A 26991-nucleotide genomic window follows, 5' to 3' on the forward strand; every position below is an offset into this window, starting at 1 on the left:
CATTTGAACGGACTGCACAGACGGTTGCAGGTCTCGGGGTTGTCCTGGAAGCCACTGGTTTGTGTCTGTGAGGCGAGAGGAATGTGTGGCACGTGAACTTCATCTCAACAGAGCTGTGTCTCTAAAGGACAGGGACATCTGGAAGTGCCCTGCTTAGGCGGCCTCACTGCTACCGGAGACCCATCATGGACCCCTCCTAGCAAGGCTTGGGATGGCCACCAGCACCAGCATCGTCTGTGACTTTGCTGAAGGCCATGTCAAAACTAAACGGAGGTTCTTATTATAACCCACATCTGGGCTTTCCAGAGGATCCTCGACCCTATGTTCCGCCAACAATCTCTTTTTCTTTACCTCTTGCTTCTGTTTTTCTATTTATTCTGAGAAAAAGCATGGAATGCTAGCTTTACAATGGAAGAGTCAAACAAACAAACAAACCCGACAACTGACTAGAGGGGACATTGTTTCCTTTTTTTTTTTTTTTTTCTTCCTGTTTTGTTTCTAAGGCAAACTCATGCTACCTGTTTGGACCAAGTACAGAGCCAAAAGACCTGGAGGCTGAAGGCCTTTGGCATAAGAGGCCAGGTGTGGTCTCAGACTTTAGTGCACTGTGCAGAAATGGGTGATGAAGACACTCCAGAAGCTCAAGCACACAGATAAGCTAATGCCTCTGGCGTTTGACTCAAGGGGAACGGAAGAAGTGAGCGTCTGACAGACTGAATGGAGAGTTGCAGCAGTTTCTATAGCCTCGTCTGCCAACCTGCACAGTCAGCCAGCTATGCAAAGGTTGGTAGGCTGTTCCCAAGATGAGCTTAGCAGAAACAGCAGGATGGTCAGTATTGTCCTTCTCTATTCAAGACATGCCCCGAACTGTAGTCACAATTGAAAGGAAGGAGTGTCTGTCTGTCTGTCAACCTGTCTACTTTGTCAACCTAAAGTTGCAAATAAAGACTAAAGTGCTGGCACCCGGCCCTAAGGGTCTACTCCAGTCACACCACACGACAAAGCGCTGTTTTCTCCTCAGGCCAGCCCTGTGTTCAGAGGCCCAATGGCGTCAGACTACAGACTCATGTAGATAAACACTATTTTACAAGGGCTTTACTTTTTGCTTCTGAATTTTTTGGATAAGACTATAATTCCGACTGGTACAGTATGGCTGACTTAAAAGATAAGAATTGTTTACTCGTGAGTACTGGGCCCTACAATTTTTTGCACCTGTGACAATGACACATGTCCCTCATCAGACACTTTGGCGCTACCTCATGTGAACACCAACACTAGCTAACCTCCACTCATCCTCCAGGCCGCCTTTATGTGCCTTTCATAAGTCTATGTAAATTGCCCCAAAGAAAGATGATGTAAGTCAGTGTGATGTTATTAAAGTGAAGTAGAGATATTGGAAACCTAGAAACAAAGCACACCAGAAGGTCAGGGTGTCCATCTGTCCATGCTTCCTCCATCTTTCCTGCTCTTACCCTCCCCCCCACCCATGTCCCCCAAGTACACGACAGGCTTCCATACTATATGCAAACCTCCTCTCCTAGGTTTCCAACGGTTGGCAAGGTTTTCAAACCAGCCATCAAACCTGGCTTCTTAGGCCTTCAGATGCTTTTGACCTTCAACATCTCTGAAGCCTCACTGATAAGAATAAGATACTATGTTCCTCCTGCTGAAGGCCCAGAGCTCTGAAGCCTCGCTTGTGAGAGTAAGATACAAAGTTCCTCCTGCTGAAGGCCCAGAGCTCTGAAGCCTCGCTTGTGAGAATAAGATACAAAGTTCCTCCTGCTGAAGGCTCAGAGCTCTGAAGCCTAGCTTGTGAGAATAAGATACAAAGTTCCTCCTGCTATAGGCTCAGAGCTGCTAGAGGCACGCACCCACGGAAGCGCCTTGTTTCCTGCGTCCAGGGACAAAGAAACTGCACCAAGGACACATGGTCAGCAAGAGAAGCAGAGAGGGTTCATTAAGAGAGAGATGATCCTGAGAGGGCTAGTGAGCTGGGAGAAAGTGTGGAGCAAGAAGCACTGGGGCCACTGGTCTCACTCAGAACCTTTCCAAAGTCATTCACGTGGGCACGGGCTTTTCTCCCACTTGTGTTGTGAGTGGGGAAAGGCTTCCAGCCATTTTAACTTCTTCCTTGTAGATTCTCTTTCATGCCACACCCCCTTAATCTACTAAAATGTTCCAAGACCAGGCCCCAGGCAGACAGCTGAAAACACCGAGTGGCAACTGTTTAGATACGGCACTGTTCCCTGTACATATATACTTAACATAAGGTCTCACTTGTAAACTAGGTAGGCATATTAAGAGATTTGTAATGGTAACCAATCAGAAATGAGAACAATTCTAACAGAAGGTTGTATGGAAAGTTGTTAAGACAGGAATTATTTTTATTTCTGGGATTCCCATTTAGTATTTTCAGGCTGTGGTTGCCACTGACACCATGCATGACTAGAACTGCTGTATCTCTCTGCGGACAATGAATGTGCACCCTTCAGACTTCATTTTTATCTTCAGGTAGAAGCCATTTTGAGATTTGAGAGTCAGTTACCCAGTTAAATACGCCTGGACCAGTTATGTAAAATCCCTGCGCCATTCTTCCTTCACTTATAGAGCATGTGAGACAGGAAACCTGACAACTCCCGCCCTGTGTATACGGCATCACTAATGTGTAAGGGACTCAGGACAATAACGGGGATTCCTGGTAGCAGCGGGTACTGGCCAGGGCCAGGTGGTCTTTGCATGGGAAGAAATGCCCAGTGTTCATGGCCAGGAGGCATGGTTGAGTCTCAAGGTTCAGTCAGGAGAAGGGAATCCTGTTTGTCTAGAGACCACTTTACTTGGGAACATCACTAAGCTCCAACATCAAACAGCATGAGGAACTGAAGGTGCCCACTCTAAAGCAGGGACAGAAAAGAGCTGAGTCCTCACGAGCACCCTTCAAGAGCTAAGCAAACAACACTGTGGAAACTCCCCACAGTGTGCTGTGCTCCGAGGCATTCAGAACTTGTTGAATAACTGTTCTCAAACAAAAGAATGGTTCTGGAAAGCGGCCACAGCGTTCTGCACCAAGGAGATGTGCCCGGAACATGGGGTCGTATTTACCTGGACGCAGGATTGAGCTAGAACGCATGATGACATCTGGACAGGCTTGAAGTGTCCTCTGGATGTTTCTATTCCTACAGAATTTCCCTCGGCCATGCCACCTCCACAACAAGCTGTTCTTGAACATGAATCCAAGCCCAGCGTGTTTAACAGTTTGGATTGTATAAGATTCTCTTGGGGAGAAGTTTAAAAGGATGTACCCCCACACACACACCACCACCCAGTTCTCCTGAAAGTTGTCTGTTCAGGAGAAAAGCATGGTCTACAAACATTTCAGCAGGAATGCAAAATGTGGAAATAAATTCCAAACCTATGAGTTAGGCCAGCTCGTCGAGGGCAGCCACCCTAACACACACACAGAGTAAAGCACCATGTTTCCCTGCAGCTGCTCATGGCTGCTGTGCTCTGGCAACCACTTCCTGTGTACTCCAACTGCTCTGCAACAGTCTCCTCTTTCTCCCCATTCTCCAGTGGCTTGGCCCTTTCCTTCAGTGTCAAGTGTGTCTAGAAATTGCTATATGACCATTTCTGATCTTGACTCTCCATAGCACCCAGATTGGGGGCCTGATCGAGTTTGCTAGGGCTTGCCAGGACTCAACTCTTGACAACGGCCTCAATGAGTCTGCCTTAGGGATAGGGAGTCTGTGGAACATGGCTCATCCATGAGCAGAGAGGTCACTCCTAGCAATTGTCCTCACAGTTACTATCACAGAGATTAGATGGCCCCACCTGAAAAAAATGTTTCCTTTTGTTGGTTTCCTCTTCAGACATGGTCTTTCTATGTAGTCATGATTGTCTTGGAACTCACTGTGTAGACCAGGCTGGCCACAAAATCCCAGAGATCCACCTATCTCTACAGGAATGCTAGAATCAAAGTGCATACCACCACACCTGGCCCTTAGGAAACGTTTACTATTAGGATAAAGATTCTGACCTGGGGAGCAAGCTTGGATGCTATAAAGGACTAGAATAGACCAGGAGATAGATGGTGCCCTTGGCAAGAAAACCCATAGACATCTCAGGCCCAAGATGGCGAGAACAAGAGAAACTAGAGAAGACAGAAGGAAGAGGGGCAAAGAGATCTGCGAGGAGAAGCCAGGTAAGACCTGACAACTGGATAGAAATGAGAAGTTGAAAGTAGAGACCTCAACCCCCAACCCCCAGATCTGGAAGCTAAAAGAGTCTAAGACCAGAGAAGGATGTAGCTGCAGAGTAGAGTGCTTGCCTAGCATGGCTTTAAACCCAACACTGGAAAATACATAAATGAAAGTTAACCACAAGAACACACTTCGTTCAAAATCCCATAACAAATATCAAACGTATATCCTGATTTTAACCAAAAAAGAAAGATTAGAAAAAAATGTCCATGCAGCAAAAGCCAAAGAAGAGAACATAAAGAAGAAAGCTGCTCCAATTGGCTGCCAACCCAGTGACTTCAATCAGATGTTGACAGGAGTGACACCAATAGAAAGACTTTTGCTATAAAAAAAAAAAAAAAAAAAAAGCTTCCCCCGTCACCCCGCACCCTGCTCCCTTTGGAAACTGATAAATCTTTTCTAAAATAATTTTTTTGGTTTACAAAGAAAATTGAGCAATTTAGTTCCTGCATGTCTCTTGTCTATATCTCTAAGCTCCTGTTGTTACGGTCTTGCATTAGTATAAAATGCCAGTTCCGACAGATGAGCTCATATGAACCCACTATGGCTACCTACAGCCTTCAGTTTTTGCAGAGGGTTCTCTCAGTTATATACTCTGTGGCTGTTGATGAGTGTCTGATGGCATGTGTCCATCATTACAATGTCACACAGTCATTTCACTGCCCTATCTCTCCCTGTTTTCTTTTTTTTTTTTTTCTTGTACTTTATCACTTTATTTTACTTTTTTTTTTTCTGCCCTGCCTCCTGAGTGCTGGAATTGTTACTTGCCACCAAGCCCATCCTGGCTTTGATTTATTTATTTATTTATCGAGACAGATATTGGTATTAGAGACATGCGCTGCCACATCTGGCATGAATTTTTACTTTAAATAATCAGAATTTAAACTTTCCCTTAAGATTTTATTGTTTTCTCCTCCTCCTCCTTATTTATTTTATACATATGAGTTTACCACCATTGCTCTCTTCAGACACACCAGAGGAGGCCATCCAGACCCCATTACAGATGGTTGTGAGCCACCATGTGGTTGCTGGGAATTGAACTCAGGACCTCTGGAAAAGAGGTCAGTGCTCTTAACCACTGAGCCATCTCTCCAGCCCAAGACTTTGTTTAAAGCACTGATTTCTATTTTTCTTCAAGTTTATCTGGGCATGGCAGTGCAAGCCTCCCATCACCACACTAGAGAGGCAGAAGCAGGAAAATCTCTGTGTATTGGAGACCAACCTGGTTTACAAAGTGAGTTCTAACTGCATTCCCCTTATTGAGGGTGATGCCTGTGACATGGTACCTGTGTGGAGGTCAGAGGACAACCTGTGAAGCTGACTGTTATCCACCCATCTTTTTTTTTTTTTTAAGACAGGTCTCACTTATATAGCCTTGGCTATCCTGGAATTCACTATGTAGGCCAGGTTGGCTTCTTCTTCTTCTTTTTTTTTTTTTTTTTTCGAGACAGGGTTTCTCTGTGTAGCCCTGGCTGTCCTGGCACTCACTTTGTAGACCAGGCTGCCCTCGAACTCAGAAATCCACCTGCCCCTACCTCCCAAGTGCTGGGATTAAAGGCATGCACCACCACGCCCGGCCCAGGTTGGCTTCTTACAGACTTTCCTGCCTCTGCCTTCCACGTGCTGGGTGAGATGAAAGGTGTGCGCCACCATGCCCCGCTAAACTTTTAGGTCAGTTCCAGGGATCAAATTTGGGTCATGGCCAGGCTTATGCAGCAAAGTGTCTTTACCCAATGGGTAATCTTGCAGGTGCTATTTTCTTTTTAATTTTATTTCATGGTGTTCTGGTCCTGGATGCATTGCTTTCATGTGTGTCTGCACAGACTTGTATGACTGGTGACCAAGGAGGCCAGAAGAAGGCATCAGACCACCAGTGCCATAGGGAGGACGCAGCCGATGGCAGTGAGCATCAACGGCCTTTAAGACAGAGGCTAAGCTGGTCATATGTTCATGGAGGGCGCCCTCAGACTCCTTATAGGTCAAGCAAGTGAACTGATACTCTTCAGGATCAAAAGCATCAGCCCCCTGCTGCTCCACATCACTGGCTACTCCCACATAGTAGTCCTCTATGTCCCCAGGGTCCTCTTCCTCTTCTTCCTCTTCCTCACAGTTTGGGTCATAGTCCTCTTCATTGCTATCAGACCCTTGGCTGTTCATGTCCACAGACATCTTAACATCCAGCAAAGTTGCAGAAACAGTTGCTTTTTTCCCTACCCCCAATTTTTATCGTTTTCTCAAATGCATTAGCGTGTATTGTCTGTAATGTTTAAAGATCTTTCCTGCAGATATCACCCAAACTGTCTGTCATAGGATTTCCATCAGGAGCTGCGACCTCGCGGCCGCAGAGCCCAGGCCGGCCGGACCAGGTCAAGCCGGACCAAACGAGGCTGACGGAGGCGTAGCGGCAGCGGAGGCAGCCGGCGGACGCGGCTCAGGCCCGCGCTCTTGTTTTCTTTTTATTATTATTTTATTTTGTTTGTTTCTTCTGTCTACTTGACACAAGCTAAGGCCATCTGGGAACAGGACTCTCCACTGAGCAAATGCCCTCATAAGACTGGCCTGTAGGCCAGCCTGTGGGCAGCTCTTTGATTGACAGATTGGTTCATGTGGAAGAGGACTGCCTACTATGGGCAGTGCCATCCCTCAGTAGTTGACTTGGGATGTATAAGAAAGAAAAGCCAGGAGTGAGCCTATACGTCCTGCTCCTCCATGGCATCTGCCTCAGTTCCCGCCTCCAGGCATCTTTCTTGAGCTCCAGTTCTGACGGACTTCAAGACGGACTATGAGCTGTAAGGTAAAATGAGCCCTTTCCTCTCCTCCTTGCTTTCAGTATGATGTCTCTCACAGCAACAGAAACCTAACAGGACTCTCCCTCAACCTGACAACCACCAAACTGACCTGTTTATCTAACAACCCTTAAAAAATTAGATTCAAAATACTTACATATGACACTAATGAGACTCTCTTTAAAGCAATATAGGTTGGGGAGCTATAGGAAAGAGATGGGGCAAGTTGGGTGGTTATGTGTATGTGATAATTAAATTTACTTATGTACTAGAAGTTTACATTTTCTATAATAAAATAATTTTCCAAAGTTGCCAGGAATACACTATTACAAAGTAGCCATGATTACTAACTTACAGGCAACCTTACAAGAAAGAGAATCTTGAGGGTACATATTATTTATTATTATATGTTTCACAGTTTGATTATATGAAATGGGTTTCTTTTTTATATAAACTACTCTGTAGTATTTGTTTCACAATTTGTCTTTTTAAGTCAGTAACAAGATTCACATCATTATTTCAAATCACTAGTTTATATTAGTGTACCACAATTTTAAAAAAACAAACTATGTCTCAATTTTGGTGCAGTTTAGTCATTTCCTGTTTTCTCTGACTATGGATAATATTACCAGAAAACTGCTGTACAAAGTCAGGAGCCAGGGACAATCCAGACTTAAAGCTGACAACATGTGACTCCGCATCCTGGCCTCTCACTCACTAGCTATTCGACACAGCAAGTCACAAGATGGAGAGCCCTTATGGTAAAACAGGAATGATAACATGCCTACGTCACAGTGAGGGGGACATCAATGAATTAACACACACTTTAGCCCTTCCAACAATGGCAAGGAGCAAGGGCTCCACACATGCGAAGCATTGCTACAATTGGTCCCTGGGTCTGCCTGTTTCTCAGGTTTTAATTCACGGCTGGTTACACTGTCCATCAAAACCAGTTAGGCCTACTATGGTTGTGTCCATATTGAACGCATCCAGACCCTTCCTTATCATTATTCCCTAAACAATAGAGTATAGCAACTATCTATAGAGCATTGACTATGCTCTATAGATATAGATATATTGGGTATAAATAACCTAGAGATGAAGAGGCATAAGGGGAGTTATGCTTACATACAAATGCTATAGCATTTTAGACAGGAACTTGGGCATCTGTAGATTGGTACCCTGGTGGGTCCTACACCTAAACCTCCATAGACATGAGGCCCAAGGACATGGTGTTTTGCACGACTGAGAACTCCTTAGGACGGCTCAAGGTGAAAGCTTCTGATATCAGCATCTTCTTTGCTGGCCTTTGCCAAAGTAACTTTCTTGGTGGTAAAGAAGGGACTGTCCTCACCTTTATCTTCACTCGACAGCTTGCTGTTCCGTTACAGCATTTTCAAAGGTTTTTGTTTTGCTTTCAGACTTATTTAACACGCTCTAAACCAAGTAACTACCGTGGAATTACAAAACCCTGTGGGCATACAATAGCCAGAGAGCTGCGCAGCAATGTTTACAGAACAAGGCCCAGGGCGCTTTCCTATTCTCTAATCCTTTTGGGCCAGCGTTGCTTTCATCTCTAACTGTATAAACTCTAGGAACAAGCACTCAGGGAGCTAGGTAGGTGTTTGAGGGCCTGAAAGGTCATTGAGCTTGGACCCACGATCTTAAAGCCAGGAACTGAAACTGCCGGACTCTATTTACTGGTCAAAGGGATAGGGTCTGAGTCATGGTGCGTGGCCCTGGGTGGAGACACGCCCTTGTGAGTGCCTTCTAAAGTCAACAGAGAGCTGGAGGTTTCTGGTAAAGAACACACCAGGGTCCTCTCTCCTAAGAGTCAATTCAAATGGGTTTGTCAATCACCTGGACTTCGGGAACCCCACCCCCACCCCACCCCCACCCCACCCCCACCCCTGAAGCTCTTTGTCCTAGAGGCTTAGAAACAGTATCAAGCCTACCTAAAATATAGACCCGCACAAGAGTCTTTTTGGCCACTCTCCACTCTGTTAAAAATGCCACATCACCATTAGGTAAACGCTACCTATCTTCAACTACATGCTCTGTGTGTCTCACGTGAATTCTTCCAACTGAGATCACAAAGACCAGAGAGCCAGAGGGAAGCCAGAGAGAGATGCTGGCAATACAAATCAACCAAAGCATTTCTCATTTGTTCTTAAACGAATACGAAATAACTCAAAACAAAGAAACCACACTCCAATGCCCTCAATGTCTCAAAGCAGACAGTGCAAAAACAAAGTGGGGTGAAGCTATAAAATCTTAAAGCCCGCCTCAGTCCAGTAATGTACTTCCCCCACTAAGGCTGCACTTCCTAAAGGTTCTAGGACTCCTGCAAACAGCATCACCAACTGGGGGCCAAGTATCCGAATATATGAGCCCGTGGGGGATACACTCCTCGTTCAGATCACCTCGCTGACCCACTCTTAAATTATATTCCGAAGCCTGAATGAAGATCATGGCTTTGTCCGAGTGGAGGTTGCTCAGGCTGTCAGAGCCAGGAGCACTGAGCTGTGGTTCCTACTGGTACCTCCACTGAGCTCAGTCATCTCTATCCTAGATTCATTGATCATCCTAATTGATGGGTCAACAGAAATGGGATATACTAGGATAGAGATGGAGAGCTAGAAATAATGGAAAGAGATGGAAAATAGATTGGTGGATTGTGACAGCTGAAAGTATAGACAGACAGATAATGATGGACAGACACTGGTACATAGATACAGACAATGGGGGCCCATGGAGTCGGTCTATCGATGGGAGAGAAGGGAGAGTTAGGTAAATGTATGTAGAGAGATGACTAGAGGCTCCACTACAAATCTACAAGCTGTCTTTGCTAAGTGTTTATAACTAAGAGTAAAACACAGAAATAAACATTTGTTCATTAGACGTGCAGAAGAACAAACATGGGCTTATGTTGGAATTACTGGGAAGCTGCAGTTGCTCCGTGCTTAAGCAAAAGACTTGTTTTTCTAAGTGGAACAGACCACCAGACTATGAGGAACTAATTATTCAAAATCTTCATCCTTGTGACCCACAAAGACCCCTGGCACGGACAAGGATTTAGGATGGTTGAGTTATAGATACAAAGAAATCTTTCTGAGGTGTTAGTACTCAATATCTAGGCTTCTTGTTTTCTTTGAGGTCTTTATTTGACTTTTTAAAAAATTTTAATAATGACTTTCATCAAGCTCAGAGGGTCACCTCATGTAGAAATCTCGAGGTGAATTTAATGCACATTAAAAACAAACAAACAAACCAAAACAAAACAAAACAAAACAGGGTTTCCTATCTGACCCCTGCCTTGCCTTGGCTCAAGGAACTCACATGGAGGAGCAGGTTCTACAAACCGGGAAAGCTGGACCGTCAGAGGCAGTGTGGGGAACTGTGTAGGAGAGCTCATTAAAACTGTCTGTAGCTGGTGGTGCTGACTGTAATCCCCAAGGCTTAGGAGACTAAGGGAAGAGCACGGCTACAAGTTCAAGGCCAACCTGGGCTACAGGGCAAAACCCTATCTCAAAAGAATAAATAAATATTAAAACAAATATAAAAAAAAACAACAACACAACACTTTCAAAAAGAAAATGTTTACCAAGTGCCCAACCCAGAAAAGCCTGAAACCACTGGATAATAATCGGCTTACTCTAAGGTAATAAAGGGCTCGGTGTGCTAAGTTCAGTCTCTCGGAGTGACACAGCACAGAGAGTGTGTGTTCTTACACAAGAACAGCTGAGATGTGAGACCATGGGTGCCCAACCCCAAATCACGGCTGAGCTGGCTACATCTCAATTCAGCCCAGTGAGCTTGCAGCTTCTCTGTCACACGTGGAAATATCAGCAGGGGTGGGGTGGGGTGGGGGAAGTATTCAGGGAGGTGGACAGAAGGGAGGTACCAGAACCACCTCGGTGACCGGGCCCAGGGATGTAGGAGAGACTGAGCATCCTTCTACACACCTACACACAGCGGAAGTAATGTAGGTCAGAGTTCTCCAGTGCCCATGAATTCTCCTTCAGGCCAACGCAAACAAGCCAAAGGTCCTCTGCTGTTCTCAGAACCCAAAAGGAACGGATGGGAACCAGGAAAATGTAAAATAGCTGGAACCTGAGAACCCTCAACTTTAAATACAACTGAAAATGACACTGGGCGCAGAATCCCAGTATGTGGACCGCATGCCTTTTGGGACTGCCCAGAGCTGAGGTTTTCTGAGGACAGCTGATAACTTATAAGGGTTCCGATCCTTCCACAGCGAGGGCCCCCAGGAAGTCCTCAGCTGAATATGGAGGCTTCTCCCAGTCTCTGATAACGTACTGATGAACGAAGGCTTGGCTCAGCTCCATAGTCAGCAGGCACTTTTCTGGTGGAAGCCGGAACACAAGTTATGGCCAGAGTTTATGAAGGTGACATCTGGTGTGCTTAGAACTAAACAGCTGCGGACAGATGTGTCAGCACAGCCACCCGAGGTGAACAGCTGAGGCGAGTCAGCCACAGGAAACACGGTAACCCAGGGAAAGGACAACCTGACCCAGCGCTGTCACCTCTCATGAGCAGGAATAACAGAGTTCAGTGATGAGACCTCTGCCCAGTTCCCAGCTTCAGGTCACATGAGAGGGAAACATTTTTTTTTTTTTTTAAATGTGTGAGTGATTACGTGGCAAAATAAATCACTCAAAGGTCCCTTGACTGTGTTTGCTTAGGGTCACTTGATTTAATGGTTGAACTTCTACCACACCACCGCCTACTTCGTCTCCACCTTCACAATGCAGAATGCAAGCGCCTCAGAGCACATGATTCCAAGTGTACGCTGTGTTCTTGCAACGACTGTGACAAACTCCTCCACAAAACAGGAGGAACAGAGTGAGGCACAGAATTAGGGACACTTAGGAAGTCTGAGGCAAAGCAGCCTCTCTGTGAAATGGACGCATAAACAAGTCTGGAACAGCAGCAGCAGCAGCAGCAGCAATGGGTAGGAGCAAACAGCCCTAGCCAGGCAGGGAACTTCAAATAATGATCTCTGCGGGAGGGAGACTCCCCCCCCCCCAGGATAAGCCCATTTGTCGGTTGTCCAATGCAGAACAGTCAGCCTTGAAACCAAGAAACCAAGTACATACGAAACAAACAAACAAAAACCAAAACAAACCAAACTGAACTCAGCAGGCTGCGTTTACAGATAGGAGTACACACACAGATGTATATGCATAGAACAATGATGAGGAGAGAAAAAGAGATTATCATCCTGGAAAAGATGGGAAACATGGGAGGGGGTGGAAGGAGAGAATCTGGGAGATGCTTGAGGCAGGAAAGGAAGCCAGGAAGTGATAGAATTTAATTTCAATTAAACAATATTTTAAGAAGTAAATTAAAGCCAGCTATTATACTCTTTATAAAAAAAGCAAAGAAAGAAAGGAGAGAGAGAGAGAGAGAGAGGGAGGGAGGGAGGGAGAGAGGGAGGGAGGGAAGGAAGGAAGGAAGGAAGGAAGGAAGGAAGGAAGGAAGGAAGGAAGGAAGGAAGGAAGGAAGACGTGGACAGAGGGAGTATAATACACTCATAGCTGCAGGACTCACAGGGTGACTTCAGTCAGACTCATCGGGGTTCACTGACGCCCCCAGTACATAATCACGCAAGCTGCATTAGGCTGAAAACACAAGCGTGGCACTTACTGATTCCTTGAAAGAGCTCCTCGATGTTAATGGCATTCTTCGCGCTGGTCTCCACCACGATGGCACCTATGGATTCAGCGTACTCCTTAGCGTCCTTCAGGGGCACCTCCCTGAAAAAGGACGTCAGATAAGAAATGAGTGAGTGCTCGTTTGTGAAACATGAAAACTCAGGAGGCCAAACATGCAGCACTTGTGGGAACCTTTGCTTCCCTGTAGAATTACAGCGTAATCACTTCTCAAACACTGAAAACCTAGGAGGGGCGCATCTTAGAAGCTGGTTTCTACCAGGCACAGCAGCACATGACTTTAATCCACTAGTAAGTGGATCTCTGTGAGTTCAAGGCCAGCCTGGTCTACACTGTGAGTTCCAGGACAGCCAAGGCTACAGAGAGAAACCCTGTCTCGAAAAGAAAAAGTGGAGGAGGAGGGAGAAGGAGAGAAGGAGAGGGAATGGAAGGAGGAGCGGGGGGGGGGGGGGGGGGGGAAGAGAAGGAGGAGATGTAGTTGGTCTCTGGCAACCACAGACAAGCCACATTTTTATAACACAGTGCACTCTCCACAGAAGGAGTGAATTTCTAGACAGAAGAGAAAATGGTTTTAAGTATTGGTTATGGACATTTGAGGACACTCCAGATTGCAGAGCCAGGGAACATTCCCTTCAAAACTCACATTGAAATGGAGTGGCCATGATGAAAGTATTGAGAAGGGAGAGCTGTAAGAAGATTAAGCTGGAGGGCTAGGGTCAATGCATGTATGACAGAGAGAGCTCGACCTGCTTTTGCCTCTTGCCCTTCCCCCCTTGAAAATCAGCGCTGTACTGTCCTCAGGATAAGACAATCCAAACACCATCTTGGAATCAGAATCGGCAAACCTGCCGTCTCCTTGATACTGAACTTCGCAACCTCCAGATTTGTGAGTCTGTATATTTCAGGCAAATGATGCAGTCAGTGGTATTCTGTTACAAACTAAAACAGACTACAGAGGCTACTTTCAACCTTTATTTTCTATCACATAACTCAACAATAACACACTGTGCATGCACTAGTGGACAGCTGTTGGTATGTTTGATACATGACAGTTTGGCCATATCTGAGGGTTTGACATTCATGTACTCAACTAATTGCAGATTTAAAAAAAACACATCAAACCAGTGTGTCTATGCCGGTCATACGCAGACCTTCCCATCACTTCCTACGTGAGACTGAACAACCAGCTCTCTACTCAGTGAAGAGGAATGAGAGTGGTCCCTAGAGGCTAATACGTTTGAACACTTGGTCCTCAGTTGATAGAACTGTTTGGGAAGGATTATGAGGTGTGTCCCTGTTGGGGGAGGTGTGTCCTGTTGGGGGAGGTGTGTCCTGTTGGGGGAGGTGTGTCACTTGGGGTAGGCTGTGAGGTTTTAAACGACTTATGCTATTCTCAGTGTGCACTTGCGTTCTGCTTGCAGACCAAGATGTGAGCTTTTAGCTAATCCTGGGCCATCATGGACTCCAAGACTCTGGAGCTGTAAGCCCAACTACACACTTTCTTTTATAAGTTGCCTTTGATCGTGGTTATCACAGCAATAGAAAAGCATTGAAGATATACAGCATTACATCGTGATAATATAAGTTATCTGTAGATGGTTTAAAGTACATGGGGGTTGGCTTCTGTGCACATACTATTTATAGAACTGTCCCAAGTCTATTTCTCTTTTTAGTGTAATTATGAAAGCTCATTGTATTTCTTATTATTCAGCCTTTACTTACTATTATAAGGTATGGGCACATTCTATTCTTGATTCTAACTTTATTACATCTTGCTAGCAAACAACTAAAACCATCCCTTAAAATTTTCTTCCTAGAATTATTTGAATCAAATCAGGAATTCCATCGAATCATTAATTCATCTAAAAAGCATTAATTCATGAAAGTTCACCTTTATGTTGATCTGTAGGAAATGTGATCAATAGGGTAGGCTAACACCCAGGGATTGTTATATTAATTTAATAATGACAGGAAAGGCATATCAGCTGCAAGAGGCAATCCTGAGATGAAGTCTCTTTGGAACCTTGCTATTAAGCTCACCCATCGTAGACCACACTACCTGCGTCTTCCTTACCTAAGACATTCTTTGTTGTCCCTAACTGACAAGCCTCTGGCCTGTGGCAAATGACTCTTGAGGTTTTGGTGGCAATATCTTCACATGAGTAATATTTCTGAAGGCTTTACTCTTTGGTTTAGCACATTAGACTATGTCTAGATTTCATATTGAAGTCTTTACTAAACCATATATACAGAGCAGGGCTTGCCTCTGCCTGAACTTGAAGCAGGTAAGTTCAGTTGCTACATACCCCTGTCCCCCTGTCCACCTGCACATTAGGCTGGGGCGCCTGGCACACAAGCCTCAGAGAGATCACAGATAGCAACAATGCTTCCTCAACTCTGCTTTGCCCAACTGTGGCACGGGCAGGAGAAGCTTTGGCAGAATTAAGGCAAGCAGAAGGCAACTGCTGTGTGTGGCACAATCTGACCTAGGAGGGTGGGGAACTAAGTGCAGCCAGCTCTTCGAGAAGAGAAAGTGAGGAAAGATGCACTCCAAACTCCTTCCATCCTGAGAATGGATCTCATTAAGTAAAGAACTGGCCCAGGATGACATTACTGGATGAGAAGCATATGCAGAATTTCACCCTGGTCCCTTGCACTAGGTCACTTTCTTCTTGTAAGACCTCTAAACAATGCAGCCACCCAGCGTCCACCCGGCATGTTCTTCTTTCCATCATCATCACTGCCACCACAGGCGAGACCCACGTGGCACACTAAAATATCTTGAACTGTCTGTCAATCACGGTCAAGATGGTGTGGAGGAAGGGGTACACACCATGCTCTGGTCAAAATAAAGTATGCTTCTCTTACAGTTATCTTGATACATTCACACATCTTAAGTTTGTTCATAGATAGCGAACTGCAGCCCAGCTTGCCTTGTACAGCCTGTAGCCTGGCTTTGGAAGAAGCAGAGTCTCAGCCAATCAGAACTGTCCGAGCCATGCACACTGTTAATGTAGCTTTTTATTAACCTGTAGTAATTGTTATCTTAGAGGTGGGCTTTAAGACCCTCCTAACTGCCTGGAAGCCAATCTTTTGTTTGCCTCCGGAACCAGATGTAAAACTCTCAGCTCCTCCAGCGTCTGCCTGGACACTGCCAAGCACCGATCTTGATGATACTGGATTGAACCTCTGAACCTGTAAGCCAGCTCCTATTAAATGTTGTTGTTTATAAGAGTTACCTTGGTCATGGTGTCTCTTCACAGCAATGGAAACACTAAGTAAGACAGCCACGCGCGCACACACACACACACACACACACACAGAAATAAACAATTTTTAAAAAGTTAAAAGTACATATGCAGTCTTTGCCTGGGGTTTCCAAAACAGTGATTCCCCAAATTGGCAAGTATGGAAGTGACAAAAAGATTCTCTTCAGTTGACCACACAGAATTTGATAGCATGGAACCTAGAGACAGTGGCAGGATTGTGCTGGTTATGCAAGAAACCAACCATGGTGTTAGAGACAGACGTCTATCCCCTCCTGGAGAGCCTTGTGTTAGTGAACACACGGCTATCAGCATAGTGGTGCACCCAAAGAGAGATGGAAGTCCCTCCCCAGCCCTCGGACCTATGCATCTCTTCACTTGGCTGTTCTGACTTTGCAACCTTTATAACTGAACTGTAATTCTAAGTAAATGCTCCTCCGTGTTTGTTCTAACACGCAACATGAGGGAGGTCCTGGGAACCCTATAATTTTCCTAGTCTGCTGGGCAAACCTGTAGGTAATTTGGGGGTTACTAGAGACCCACAGGTGGAGTCTGAAACAGGGCATAATGGTGTGGTGTCGAGCCCCTCAGTGGGCAGAGTCTTCACCAGCTCTGGTCTGTGTCAGAATGGGACGGAATTATAAGACACTGGTTGGTGTCAATCAGAATGGTGTGACTACTGCCTGACAAGGTGAGAACTTACTTAGTCATGTACATAGATGCATAGATAAGAACTCCCCCAGGCTGAGTTTCAGAAGAAACTATGGCACAGGTTGGAAGGCTGCTGCCAGCAGCCTTCTTTAATTATGACTATGAAGGGCTATAATATGCTCATTTAACTCTGTGTGTGTGTGTGTGTGTGTGTGTGTGTGTGTGTGTGTGTGTATGTGTGTGTAAGTGTTTGGTCTACATGTATATCTGCTATATACACTCCTGTAGTGACCCGCATGACAAGCCAAAAGCCTGGACACAGTCCTGAGACGAAAAGTTCACGGAAACGTAGTCTCCTGGAACCGTGGCATCTTGTATAACGAATGCTCCAAACTTGTCCTTGTGAATGGATCTGTGTGCTTTCTTTCAGTATTGTTTTATTATAGGTGTCTCCAAGCAATGACTTGCCAAATACCTAAGCAAAATCGAACTTTGCTTCCTGGCCTTCACCAATGCCCTAGGTAGTCCTTGAGCTGACCCTGGGCTTGGAATTCAGTAAGAATGTTGCCTATTCAGTGACATTCAGAATTGCCTCTAGCATTGTAAGAGAAATAGTGAAAGAAATCAGGCATTATTATCTACTACATAGAGTTAGAAATCTCAGAGCAAGCTTAGCAAAGTAAGTTTAGAATTCTTATTATAGCTATGTATGGCAGACTACATTACTTATTAGTAGAAAGCCCCCCACACAATCAGTTAGAATAAAAGCCAAGTTGCTCCCATATACAGGAATTTACAATGGTTTAGGAAGTAGATTGGGCTGTGGTTTTAGAGTATTGCATTATTCATGAGAAGGTTAGCTAGAGCAGAACTCCCTAATTAGAACCATGACTTGGGCGTGAAAGCCCTTGCCCCAGGAGTGTAAAGACCTCACACCTGGCTTCTAAGAATGGAGCTGACTTTGTCTCAGTTGTTTTATTGCCCAGTTCCTGCCAGCCTTTGTGTTTGCATTCCTCTGTTTTGTGTAAGAGTCATTAAGCATCCGGTAACCTCATTGGACCTTGCCGATGTGTCACCTAACTTCCCTAATTTCTTCTGTATAAAAAGTTTGATGCTCCATTTGACAAATTACATTCAGATATAGCACACTCCCTCGTGTCTGTATTTGTTTGTCATTTTTCGTCAACTCTTTGCCCACCTGTCCAGAACTCTGATTTCTCCTGTGGATTGAGGGGGGCCAACTGAGGCCAATCTGCGGCATATATCTATATACCTCACACTTGCCTGGAGCCCAAGGAGCCAGAAACGGGCTATGGAGTCCCTGAACCTGGAATTACAGATGGTTGTGAGCTGCCACGTGGGTGCTGGGGAATGTTTTTCCTTGAGAAAAGTGGCCAGTACCCTTAACCATGGAGCCAATGCTCCAGCCCTGATATCCAGTGTTTCGAATACTCTTCAACAAATATTGAGTATCTGCTATATGTTGGGCATTGCGACAGGAATTGAAACAGTTAAGCTGAAACTAGATAGTCCAGGTCAAGGTACAGACATGAGGCAGTCAACTTCAATGGTACAAACTACTTATAGAATTTCTAGGCCATGCTATACACAGAACCACAAAGAAGTCACAAGCTGGAAAGTATAGATCGGGATCCCTCCTTCATCCTCTTCCCAAGCTGACCATATTCTGCATGTCCCTTCAATGTCAGCACTACTCGGGTTCAGAAGAGACTATTTAAGTCCACACCTTTTAAAACAGCTGGGTTATCCAGCTATAGGCTGGCTGAGTGGTCAGAAGGAAGACTGGAATTCAGAGCTTAGGGCCAGGTTCCATCCTTCATGGACCAGTAGGAAATAGGCAGGGCTGAAAAGGTAGAAAAGGCAGAGGCCGTGTATCCAAAGGTGCATCTGGCCCAGCTGGCAGAGGCTGTGCATCCAATGGTGCATCTGGCATAGCTGGCAGATCTGTGCTTTCAATGGCACAGCTGGCACAGCTGGAAGAGGCCATGAATCCAGTGGCATGTCTGGCACAGCTGGCAGAGGCTGTGCTTCCAGTGGCACAGCTGGCACAGCTGGCTTCTGACTTTCCTTACTTCTTGCTTCTTTAGTTGGTAACAACTACCTAGTGGTCAGATCTGAATTTCAGGACAGTTCTCTTGTCACTTGTGATCAGAATGGACCAGGAGCTCGGCTGACCCACTGCTGAGCACAGTGAGCCCCTAAGCTGGAGAGAGCATGGGGTTCACCTCCACTCAGCTCCAACTTCTTCCCCAACAGTGAGTAATGGGTGGCAGGACCCAGCCCATTTCGGACAGCAACAGTTCTGGCACAATTCTTTCTGTCTCTGAGTGACCAGAACTGGGGAAGGAATGTCTTATTCATAGTAACTGCAATCAAATTATCTTCTCACTAGACTTCTTTAAGTGGGAGCCTGAAATATTTACACTATAAAGGCCATTGGTACTTATTTCCCCCCCCCCATTAGTTTTTGAGATAGACTCTGGACCTATAGCCCAGGCTAGCTTGGAACTGATAATGTAGGCCAGACGAGGCTTGCTTTTAGTTAGTGTCAACCCTTCTGCCTGACACCCCAGAATCAGGCATTATACGTGCAATGTCTGGCAAAAAAAAAAAAAAAAAAAAAAAAAAAAAAGAAGATTTAAGAACAAAATAAAGCAAGAAAGTTCAAGAGTCTACCCTTGGCTAAGTGAGTCCCAGTCTCAAACAAATAAACAACAAATCGACAAAGATGCCTAGAGAAAGAAGTCAGAGATGTAAATAACTAATTTAAAGGAAATCAAAACCCCTTGGCATCTTAAGAAATCTTCAGGTGATTTTGTCTGCAGTTGTACAAGGACCCAACAGAACCATGTTGGGTAGACAGTGTGTGCTAGCTCAGAAGTAGTCAGTGGCTTACTTGTAATGCTAGATGACAAATCAGCTTAGTTGCTGTTCACAGAAAGAGGAGGAAGTCAGGAGGGGCCATTCAGACCAAACAGGAAGTGTGGTTAGTGCTGAGGTCAACTGGAAACTCAAAGAGACACAAGTTGGTCCACTCTTCCCAGAGGGCTGGGAAGAGGTTTCTGAGGTGAAGGTAACACCAATGGGAGACTCTTCAAGGCCCAAGCTCTGGAACTTATCAGCCTGGGTCTTATCAAGCTCTGGACAGCAGCCAGTTCTGTGTCTCTTGGACTCAGGCAGAAAGACCTGAGTTGGTCGCTTGTGTTGGAAGACTTCTCAGCAGGAGAGGGAGATCAGGACACAGTGTTCCTAACTGGGCTCTAGAATTTCAACAGGCCTGCACTGCCCAACAGGGGGTCTTTGTTTTGTTGTGAAGGGTGTTACCCAGCAACAGGGCAGCTGATTCTAACTTCAGGACTAGTCAGGTACCCACGGGTCTTCTCAACATCAGGGGGTCTCAACTAGAACAGTGAGTCCTCCTGAGGGGTCTGCGTCTGCGGGAGATCTGTCCTCCGCTGACTGGTCCTCTATAACCACCATGAAGTGCAGCATTACAACCATTGGTTTTAGGGAGAAGTGCTTGCTGAGGCCCAGGAAAGGTACCCAGAGGAGGTGAACAGGCCCAGGCACCAAACAGCACTCAAGAAGTGAGGGGTGATTGCCCGTCTGCCTCCACTTCCTTCCCATCTTAGTTCTGCATCCTTCATTTGACCCAACTTCTCAGGGTCTGTGCTAAGAACCCTGGTGCTGCAAAATGCTCACATCCTTAGATCAGTGTCTCTTGAATAAGTATGCATGAAGCTGTCTCAGCAGCAATGACAACATGGTACGGTAGACTCAACAGAATTTTCAGAGGATAGGATTCAAGCATCTTAGAGGTCAGTATTCCACAGACAAGTAGGAGATGTACCAGCTGTGTTAATCACCCACTACCATTAATGTGGATGCTTTCCAAAGATCAGGAATGTCTGTGTAGGGCTGGCAAGATGGCTCGGTGGTTAAGAGCACTGACTGCTCTTCCAGAGGTCCTGAGTTCAATCCCCAGCAACCACGCGGTGGCTCATGGCCATCTGTGATGGGATCAGATGCCCTCTTCTGCTGTGTCTGAAGACAGCTACAGTGTACTCGTATACATTAAATAAATTAAATGAATAAATAAATAAATAAGTGTTCTGTAACACACATGCAAAGCCACTTTGACAATGCTAAAAGTAGTAGAACCCTCAGCTCTTACGGACACTCAGATCGATTTACCTGAAGGAGGAACTAAAACTCAAACCAACTTCTTTTTGAAAAAGGGAGAATAATTGCCACCTTCAATGTAAACAGCTAATTGGACAGTTACACTGATCTTAGTAAACCTTTCCGGTTATAGCCATTCACATGGGTTCCCTGGGGAGAATTCCTGTTCCCAGGAGGTCTGCCCTGCTTAATAACATTGACAGGAAAGGCTGTTCACCTGGGGCCAAATCCCTGGTGTCAAATTCAAGCAGGCAGTGTCAGGTTCTTGGCCACAGACTTAAATGAATGGTTTCTCATGAAGAATATTAGAATTTGGAATAGAAGAAAGACTGAAAAAAAAAAGGGCTCTCTTAAGAGACTTAGTCATTCCTTTCTCAAACCAATTCCGGCTGGTCCTGAAGAGGCTGGAGAACTACCAGGGAGAAGTGTGAAGACCGGAGTCTTGAGTTAATCAAACCAACCCCCGCTCTCAGTAGCTTGGATATCATTCCTCACCCTGGGTCTGGTTTGCCTTTCTTAGACTATGTGACATGAAAGTCAGGGGCACAGAGTCTGGAACAGACCATGTCATATGCTATGTCCCCTGCCCTGCCAGCTCAGGGCCTGGGGTGAGCTCCTTCCCCAGGCTGCGTTTCATCTCATCACATGGAGCCTTTTGTGTGTGCGCGGTTATGAAGACTAGCACACCTACTGATAACTGTGTCTATTGCACAGTGAGCATCCAGCGTAGGCTGAGATGAGGAGGATGAATGTGTTTTCAAGGACTGGGAAGATAGCTCAGTGGCCACAGTGCCTGCGCTTGCTGTCTGAGTATGAGAACTTGAGTCCGTGGAACCATTGTTTACATAAAAGCACTTGTGGGGTGCGCCTGAAACTCCAACTCTCGAGGGTGGACACAGAGAGACAGGTAGATTACTGGGGTTTGCCAGTCAGCTAACATGGCCAAAATGGGGAGTTCTGGGTTCAGGGTGAGACTCATATGGGCAGGAACAGAGCAATATCTGAACCCACATCACACACACATACCACCTTGTATTATATATGATTAGCATATTGTATATTATTAATATATTAATTTTATATAGTAATTATGTTGTATATTAATATATAATGTTATATATTAATATTTTGTTTTTAGCCTGCTGACCAGATGAGAAGTAGACAGAGAAAATGCAAGTTAAAATAAAAAACAAACCTGCCATCAAGATTTTATCCTGGAGGGTCTAGAGAGATATCTCAGTGGCTAAGAACACTTCAGGCTCGTGGAAAGGATCTGGGTTCAGTTCCCGGCACCCACGTGGTGGCTCACCAACCATTAGTAACTTCAGTTCCAGGGAATCTGATGTCGTCTTCTGACTTCATGGGCAAAGACACTGATGTGGTACACATACATACATACATACATACATACATATACATACATACATACATACATACATATGGGTAAAACATCACACAATTAAAATAAACAAATCTTATAAAAAGAAAAAAATGAACTTATCACTAAGGACACAAAAGAACTTATCACTAAGGACATTTTAGCTCCCAGCAGAAGTTACATTATAAACTCTGAAACTCCCAGGTGGCAGTAGGAGGAAACAAAGTCTTTGAAACAAAAGCTGGGGACTCTGCTCAATAGCACAGCAGTTTTGAAACATTCTTTCCACTTCAAGGCCAGAATGAAGCCTGATTCTAAATCAGAGTCAGGGGCATCAACACGAAGTTTTTTTATCTTCAGTTAGCAGGCACTGATGTATTTCCTAGCCTTGTTCGTTGAAAGGGCTGAAAAGCAATGATACCCCACAGCACTAAGCACACATGAATTCCAGTTTGTGGGGTTTAATCCCATTTTTTAATATAAGAAATCAGGGCTTTTTGGAGAAAAACACATATAAGACAAGCAACTTACTGTACAAGGTATCCACCAAGACACAAGAACCAACAGGGAAGGACTCCTAGTGGCTGAAACTGGAATAGCTTGAGAAAAAAACAAAACAAACAAACAAACAAAACCCCCAAAAACAAAGTATTGCTTTCTAACAGAGTATAAAAGAAGCCTAGTCCACCAGACCATTTTAGATTCTTAGCCAGAATGTTACAACTTCTCTGGGACCAAAAGTACTGGTTAAAGATTACAGAGCACATCGCAAGTCCACGTCACTTAAGCTGTATGAATTAGGTCAGTCAGTGCTGGTCTGAGGATGGACAAGGATGGAGAAGAATATCAACCTAGAAAACAAATCTGTATATATACTACATGTGATATCAGCCTGAGACAGGGTTGCATGTCAGTGGGGGACAGGATGTGCTGTACAACCAATAATGGCACTATAACCTGTCAGCTACAGGGGTGTGGGAAACAGAGGGTATAAAGAAATAAGCAACAGCATGTGACATAAAGACAGATAACTACAAAATAGTGTCTATGAAGGATAGCTAACAGAGAGGGCCACATCACCAAGCTTAGGGTTCTAGGAAGGTTTCTAATAAGAAACCCCCAAAGGAAAATCTATAATGGGAAAAAAATTGATGATAATCCTCCATAAACCATAAGGTAGGATGACAAAGCAACAGGGTGAAATGGAGAGATATGACCTAACCCCGAAGGAGACTGTGTACCTGAGAGGCATGCGTGTGCCTGTGTGCATGTGTACATCAGGGGTTGATGTCCGACATCGTCCTCCATTCTGTGCCACCTAATCATTTGATACAAGGTCTTTCACTGAACCGAGTGCTTGCCCTTTGGCCAGTTTGTCTGGGTTTCCTTTTGTCTCATCTCCTTTTCCCCCAACCCTCAGCAGTAATGTTCCATTAGGTTGCAGCCATGCCTAGCTGGCCTTTAATTTTTAACCTGGGGGCTAGGGATTTGAACTCAGGTCCCTGTACCTGTACAGTGGGCAGGTTACCAGCTGAGCCACCTCCCCCATCCCCTTGAAGAAGCTATTTAAACATACACTAGAAACAAAGGAACAGCATTGCAATTATGTATTTTTTAAATCATAATCTTTTTTTTAAGTTTAGTTTTATTTTTCTTTATTTATTCATGTGACATTCGTGTGACTGTCCCCCTCCTGGTCACCCTCTCCCACAATCCTTCTCACATCCCCCCCTCCCCTTCTCCTCTGTATGGGGTAGGAACCCCCCTCCCAATGGTTATCCCCCCACCCTGGCACTTCATGTCTCTTCGAGGATGGGTAGGCCCTCTCCCACTTAGGCAGATAAGGCAGCCCAGTTAGAGGAACATAACCCACGTACAGGCAACAGCTTTTGGGATAGCCTCCACTCCAGTTCTTTAGGACCCCCATGAAGACCAAGCTGCACATCTGCTAAATATGTGCAGGGAGGCCTAGGTCCAGCCTGTTTATGTTCTTTGGTTGGGGGTTCAGACTCTGAGAGAGCCAAGGGTCCAGCTTAGTTGACTAAAAATCTTAATTTGATTGAAATTAACCACTAAATAAGAAAACTGGTAATGAAGAGACATTTCACACAAGAGCAGACTTTAGTGGCCAGCAGACACATGAAAGGTTGCCCACTCGGTGGTAACGAAGGAAGTGTTAAGTTGAAGTTACTCTCAGATATCTCTGCGCACCTTGAAGCCTCACAAGACCCAGTCATAATGAGAGGACGAGCACTCACACATGCTGCTGGGGTTCACCCTGGAAAACACTAGCATCACCTCGTAAAACTGAGCATGCACACATCTTATGAGCCAACAATTAAGCTGTCACATTCTGCAGCCTAGAGACATGCTTAAGCCTAGCACTGTGAGACGTGAATGAGGCTATTCAACTGACGTTCAAAACAACCCACATCAGGGAGGACCCAAGTGCCCATCAGCACGTAAAACAGATCCACGTTCACACACCAGACAGCAGCAGGCATGCGTGTATTCATTCACTGGGCGATTCCTACAAGGTGATGTTGAACTGGAAACCAGTCATCACACGACACAACACTATTCCATTCACGCAAAACTCAGAAGTGGGCAAACTCCAAACAACTGTTTGCTGAGAAGTACAGACACTAAACACAGCTGTTGAGGGCATAAGGAGCACAAAGTGTGGCTCTCGTTAAAGTTAGGACAGCAGAGAAGCAGCTGGAGCTGGAGAAGAAGGCTGTGTGACGGGGGTGACTCAACAGCTCATGCTTTGTAGCCATGTCCTCCCTTAAGCACACACCAACGTTTTATAGACTCTTCTTTAAGAACACTCTAAAACTGAAGAAAGAGATTCCAGATGTGTTCTCTGGGCTGGCTGGGAGCTCCACGTCAGCTACTTCCTTCCTGTTTCAGGAACAGCATCAGTAGAGGCCGGACCATGGGTATCCTGAGCACAGAACGTACTCTACAGCAGCACAAGCTACCGTGTCTCATCCTTCCCCGTGAACAGTGCTGTCAGCTTTAAGGCTTGCCATGTGGCTGATTTCTTGGTAGTTTTTGGGTTTTTTTTTTTTTTTTTGGGTTGATTGGTTTGGTTTTGTGCTTTTAGCATTTAGAATACATTGGATTTTTGTTAGCTAGGATTTCAATTTCTGTTCATTGGTTTGCTTATAAAAAATATCTTGTGGTGTGTATATTATATATATATGTATATATATATATATATGTATATGTACATATATATATATTATATATATTTATTGATCCATTCACCCATTCACAACTAGGGTAGATGTTAAAGTTCCATGTAAGAAGTCAGGCATTTTAATTTTTAGCAAAATATTTGATGATAAATACAAATATATGTAAATAAAATTATTTTAGAAAAAAATGTTTACTTATTATACTTTAAAGAGAAGAGAGGGTAGTAAGAACCACCTATTCTGAGCATATTTTTAATCGTCTAGAAATGTCAACTTTATTAAAATATAAAATGGCTGGGCTTTGGGTGTTCTGCTGCCCTAGTTAGTGTGGCTCCTTGGGGAGTTCTAGGATACAGGAAGTTCCCTTTTGTAGCTCTTGACTGCACAGGAAGCTTTGGTCACTACAAGCCTACTCAGGGACCCAACACTCCTCTAGTAGTTGACCTCAAGGCTGGCAAACTGGTTTTCATTCTTGGCCTGGCAGCATCTGCAGTGGCACAGAGGAGAGGAGGAGGAGGAGGAGGAGGAAGAGGAGGAGGAGGAGGAGGCTGATGTTAGTGCAGGTCAGGAGAGGAACAGTGTCCTGGATGTTTCACCATGGCTGCTGCAGGTCTAAGAAACAGGATAGGAGCTATGCTGACTCAGCATCAAAGGCTTAGCCTCTCAGTGCACTCTCCAGACACCGTCCATCTTCCCCTCCCCACAGGGCACCATATTCAAGTTGATGTTCTTTCTTTCTTTTTTTTTTCTTTTGTTTTGTTTTGTTTTGTTTTTGTTTTTGTTTTTTTGTTTTGTTTTTTTTTTTTTTTTTGAGACAGGGTTTCTCTGTATAGCCCTGGCTGTCCTGGAACTCACTTTGTAGACCAGGCTGGCCTCAAACTCAGAAATCTACCTGCTTCTGCCTCCCAAGTGCTGGGATTAAAGGCGTGTGCCACCACACCCGGCTTGATGTTCTTTCCTCAAGATCAAGACCCCTCTCCCAGGACACAAGTCAAGCTCGTCCCCATCTCTGGCACCTGTTTGCTATCCTCTGACAGGAGTCACCCATCAGAATCCTTCTGAGACACACCCTGACACAGCCCTGTCTACGACACGTTACTCTGGCTTTTCTTCTGTCTGCTCTGGACTATGCCCTTGTACTGCTGGTACTGCTGTGAGGGAAAGGATGAGTCAGGAGTACAAGCAGTCTTGTATTGCTTTTAAGTTACTTCTCTACCTCCTCTCGGCTCCCCAAACACACACACACACACACACACACACACACACACACACACACACAGAGCCCTTCTTACAGTTCCCACAGTACTTTGCAACACAGAAAATCATCATCTCTTTGTAACAAACAAACCTATTTGTAACTGGATGGCTGAGAACTGACCAGGCCAGTTTCTTTCTTCCTACCAAGATGCTTAATCCTCACACTGCTGTCCTTTGGTGAACACCCTCCACTCCGTTCACAGATTCCTGACCCACTGTAGCCACCCCAAGGGTCTCTCTCACTGTTCCCCTCAGAGGCCAGCACGCTACTGTGAAGCTTAAAGACCTTCATGCC

General features: G+C 45.0%; 1 protein-coding gene across 1 annotated transcript in view; it reads right to left on the bottom strand.

Moving 5' to 3' along the window:
• Positions 1 to 26991, bottom strand: part of Rab31 (RAB31, member RAS oncogene family) — a 121027-nt gene that overhangs the window by 3428 nt on the left and 90608 nt on the right. The window contains exon 6 of the mRNA NM_133685.2: positions 12713 to 12822. Coding sequence (NP_598446.2) covers positions 12713 to 12822 — 110 coding nt within the window. The remainder of the gene's footprint in view (positions 1 to 12712; positions 12823 to 26991) is intronic.

Source organism: Mus musculus, chromosome 17 (genome assembly GCF_000001635.26).
Source record: "Mus musculus strain C57BL/6J chromosome 17, GRCm38.p6 C57BL/6J".
In the NCBI taxonomy this organism is placed as follows: Eukaryota; Metazoa; Chordata; class Mammalia; order Rodentia; family Muridae; genus Mus; species Mus musculus.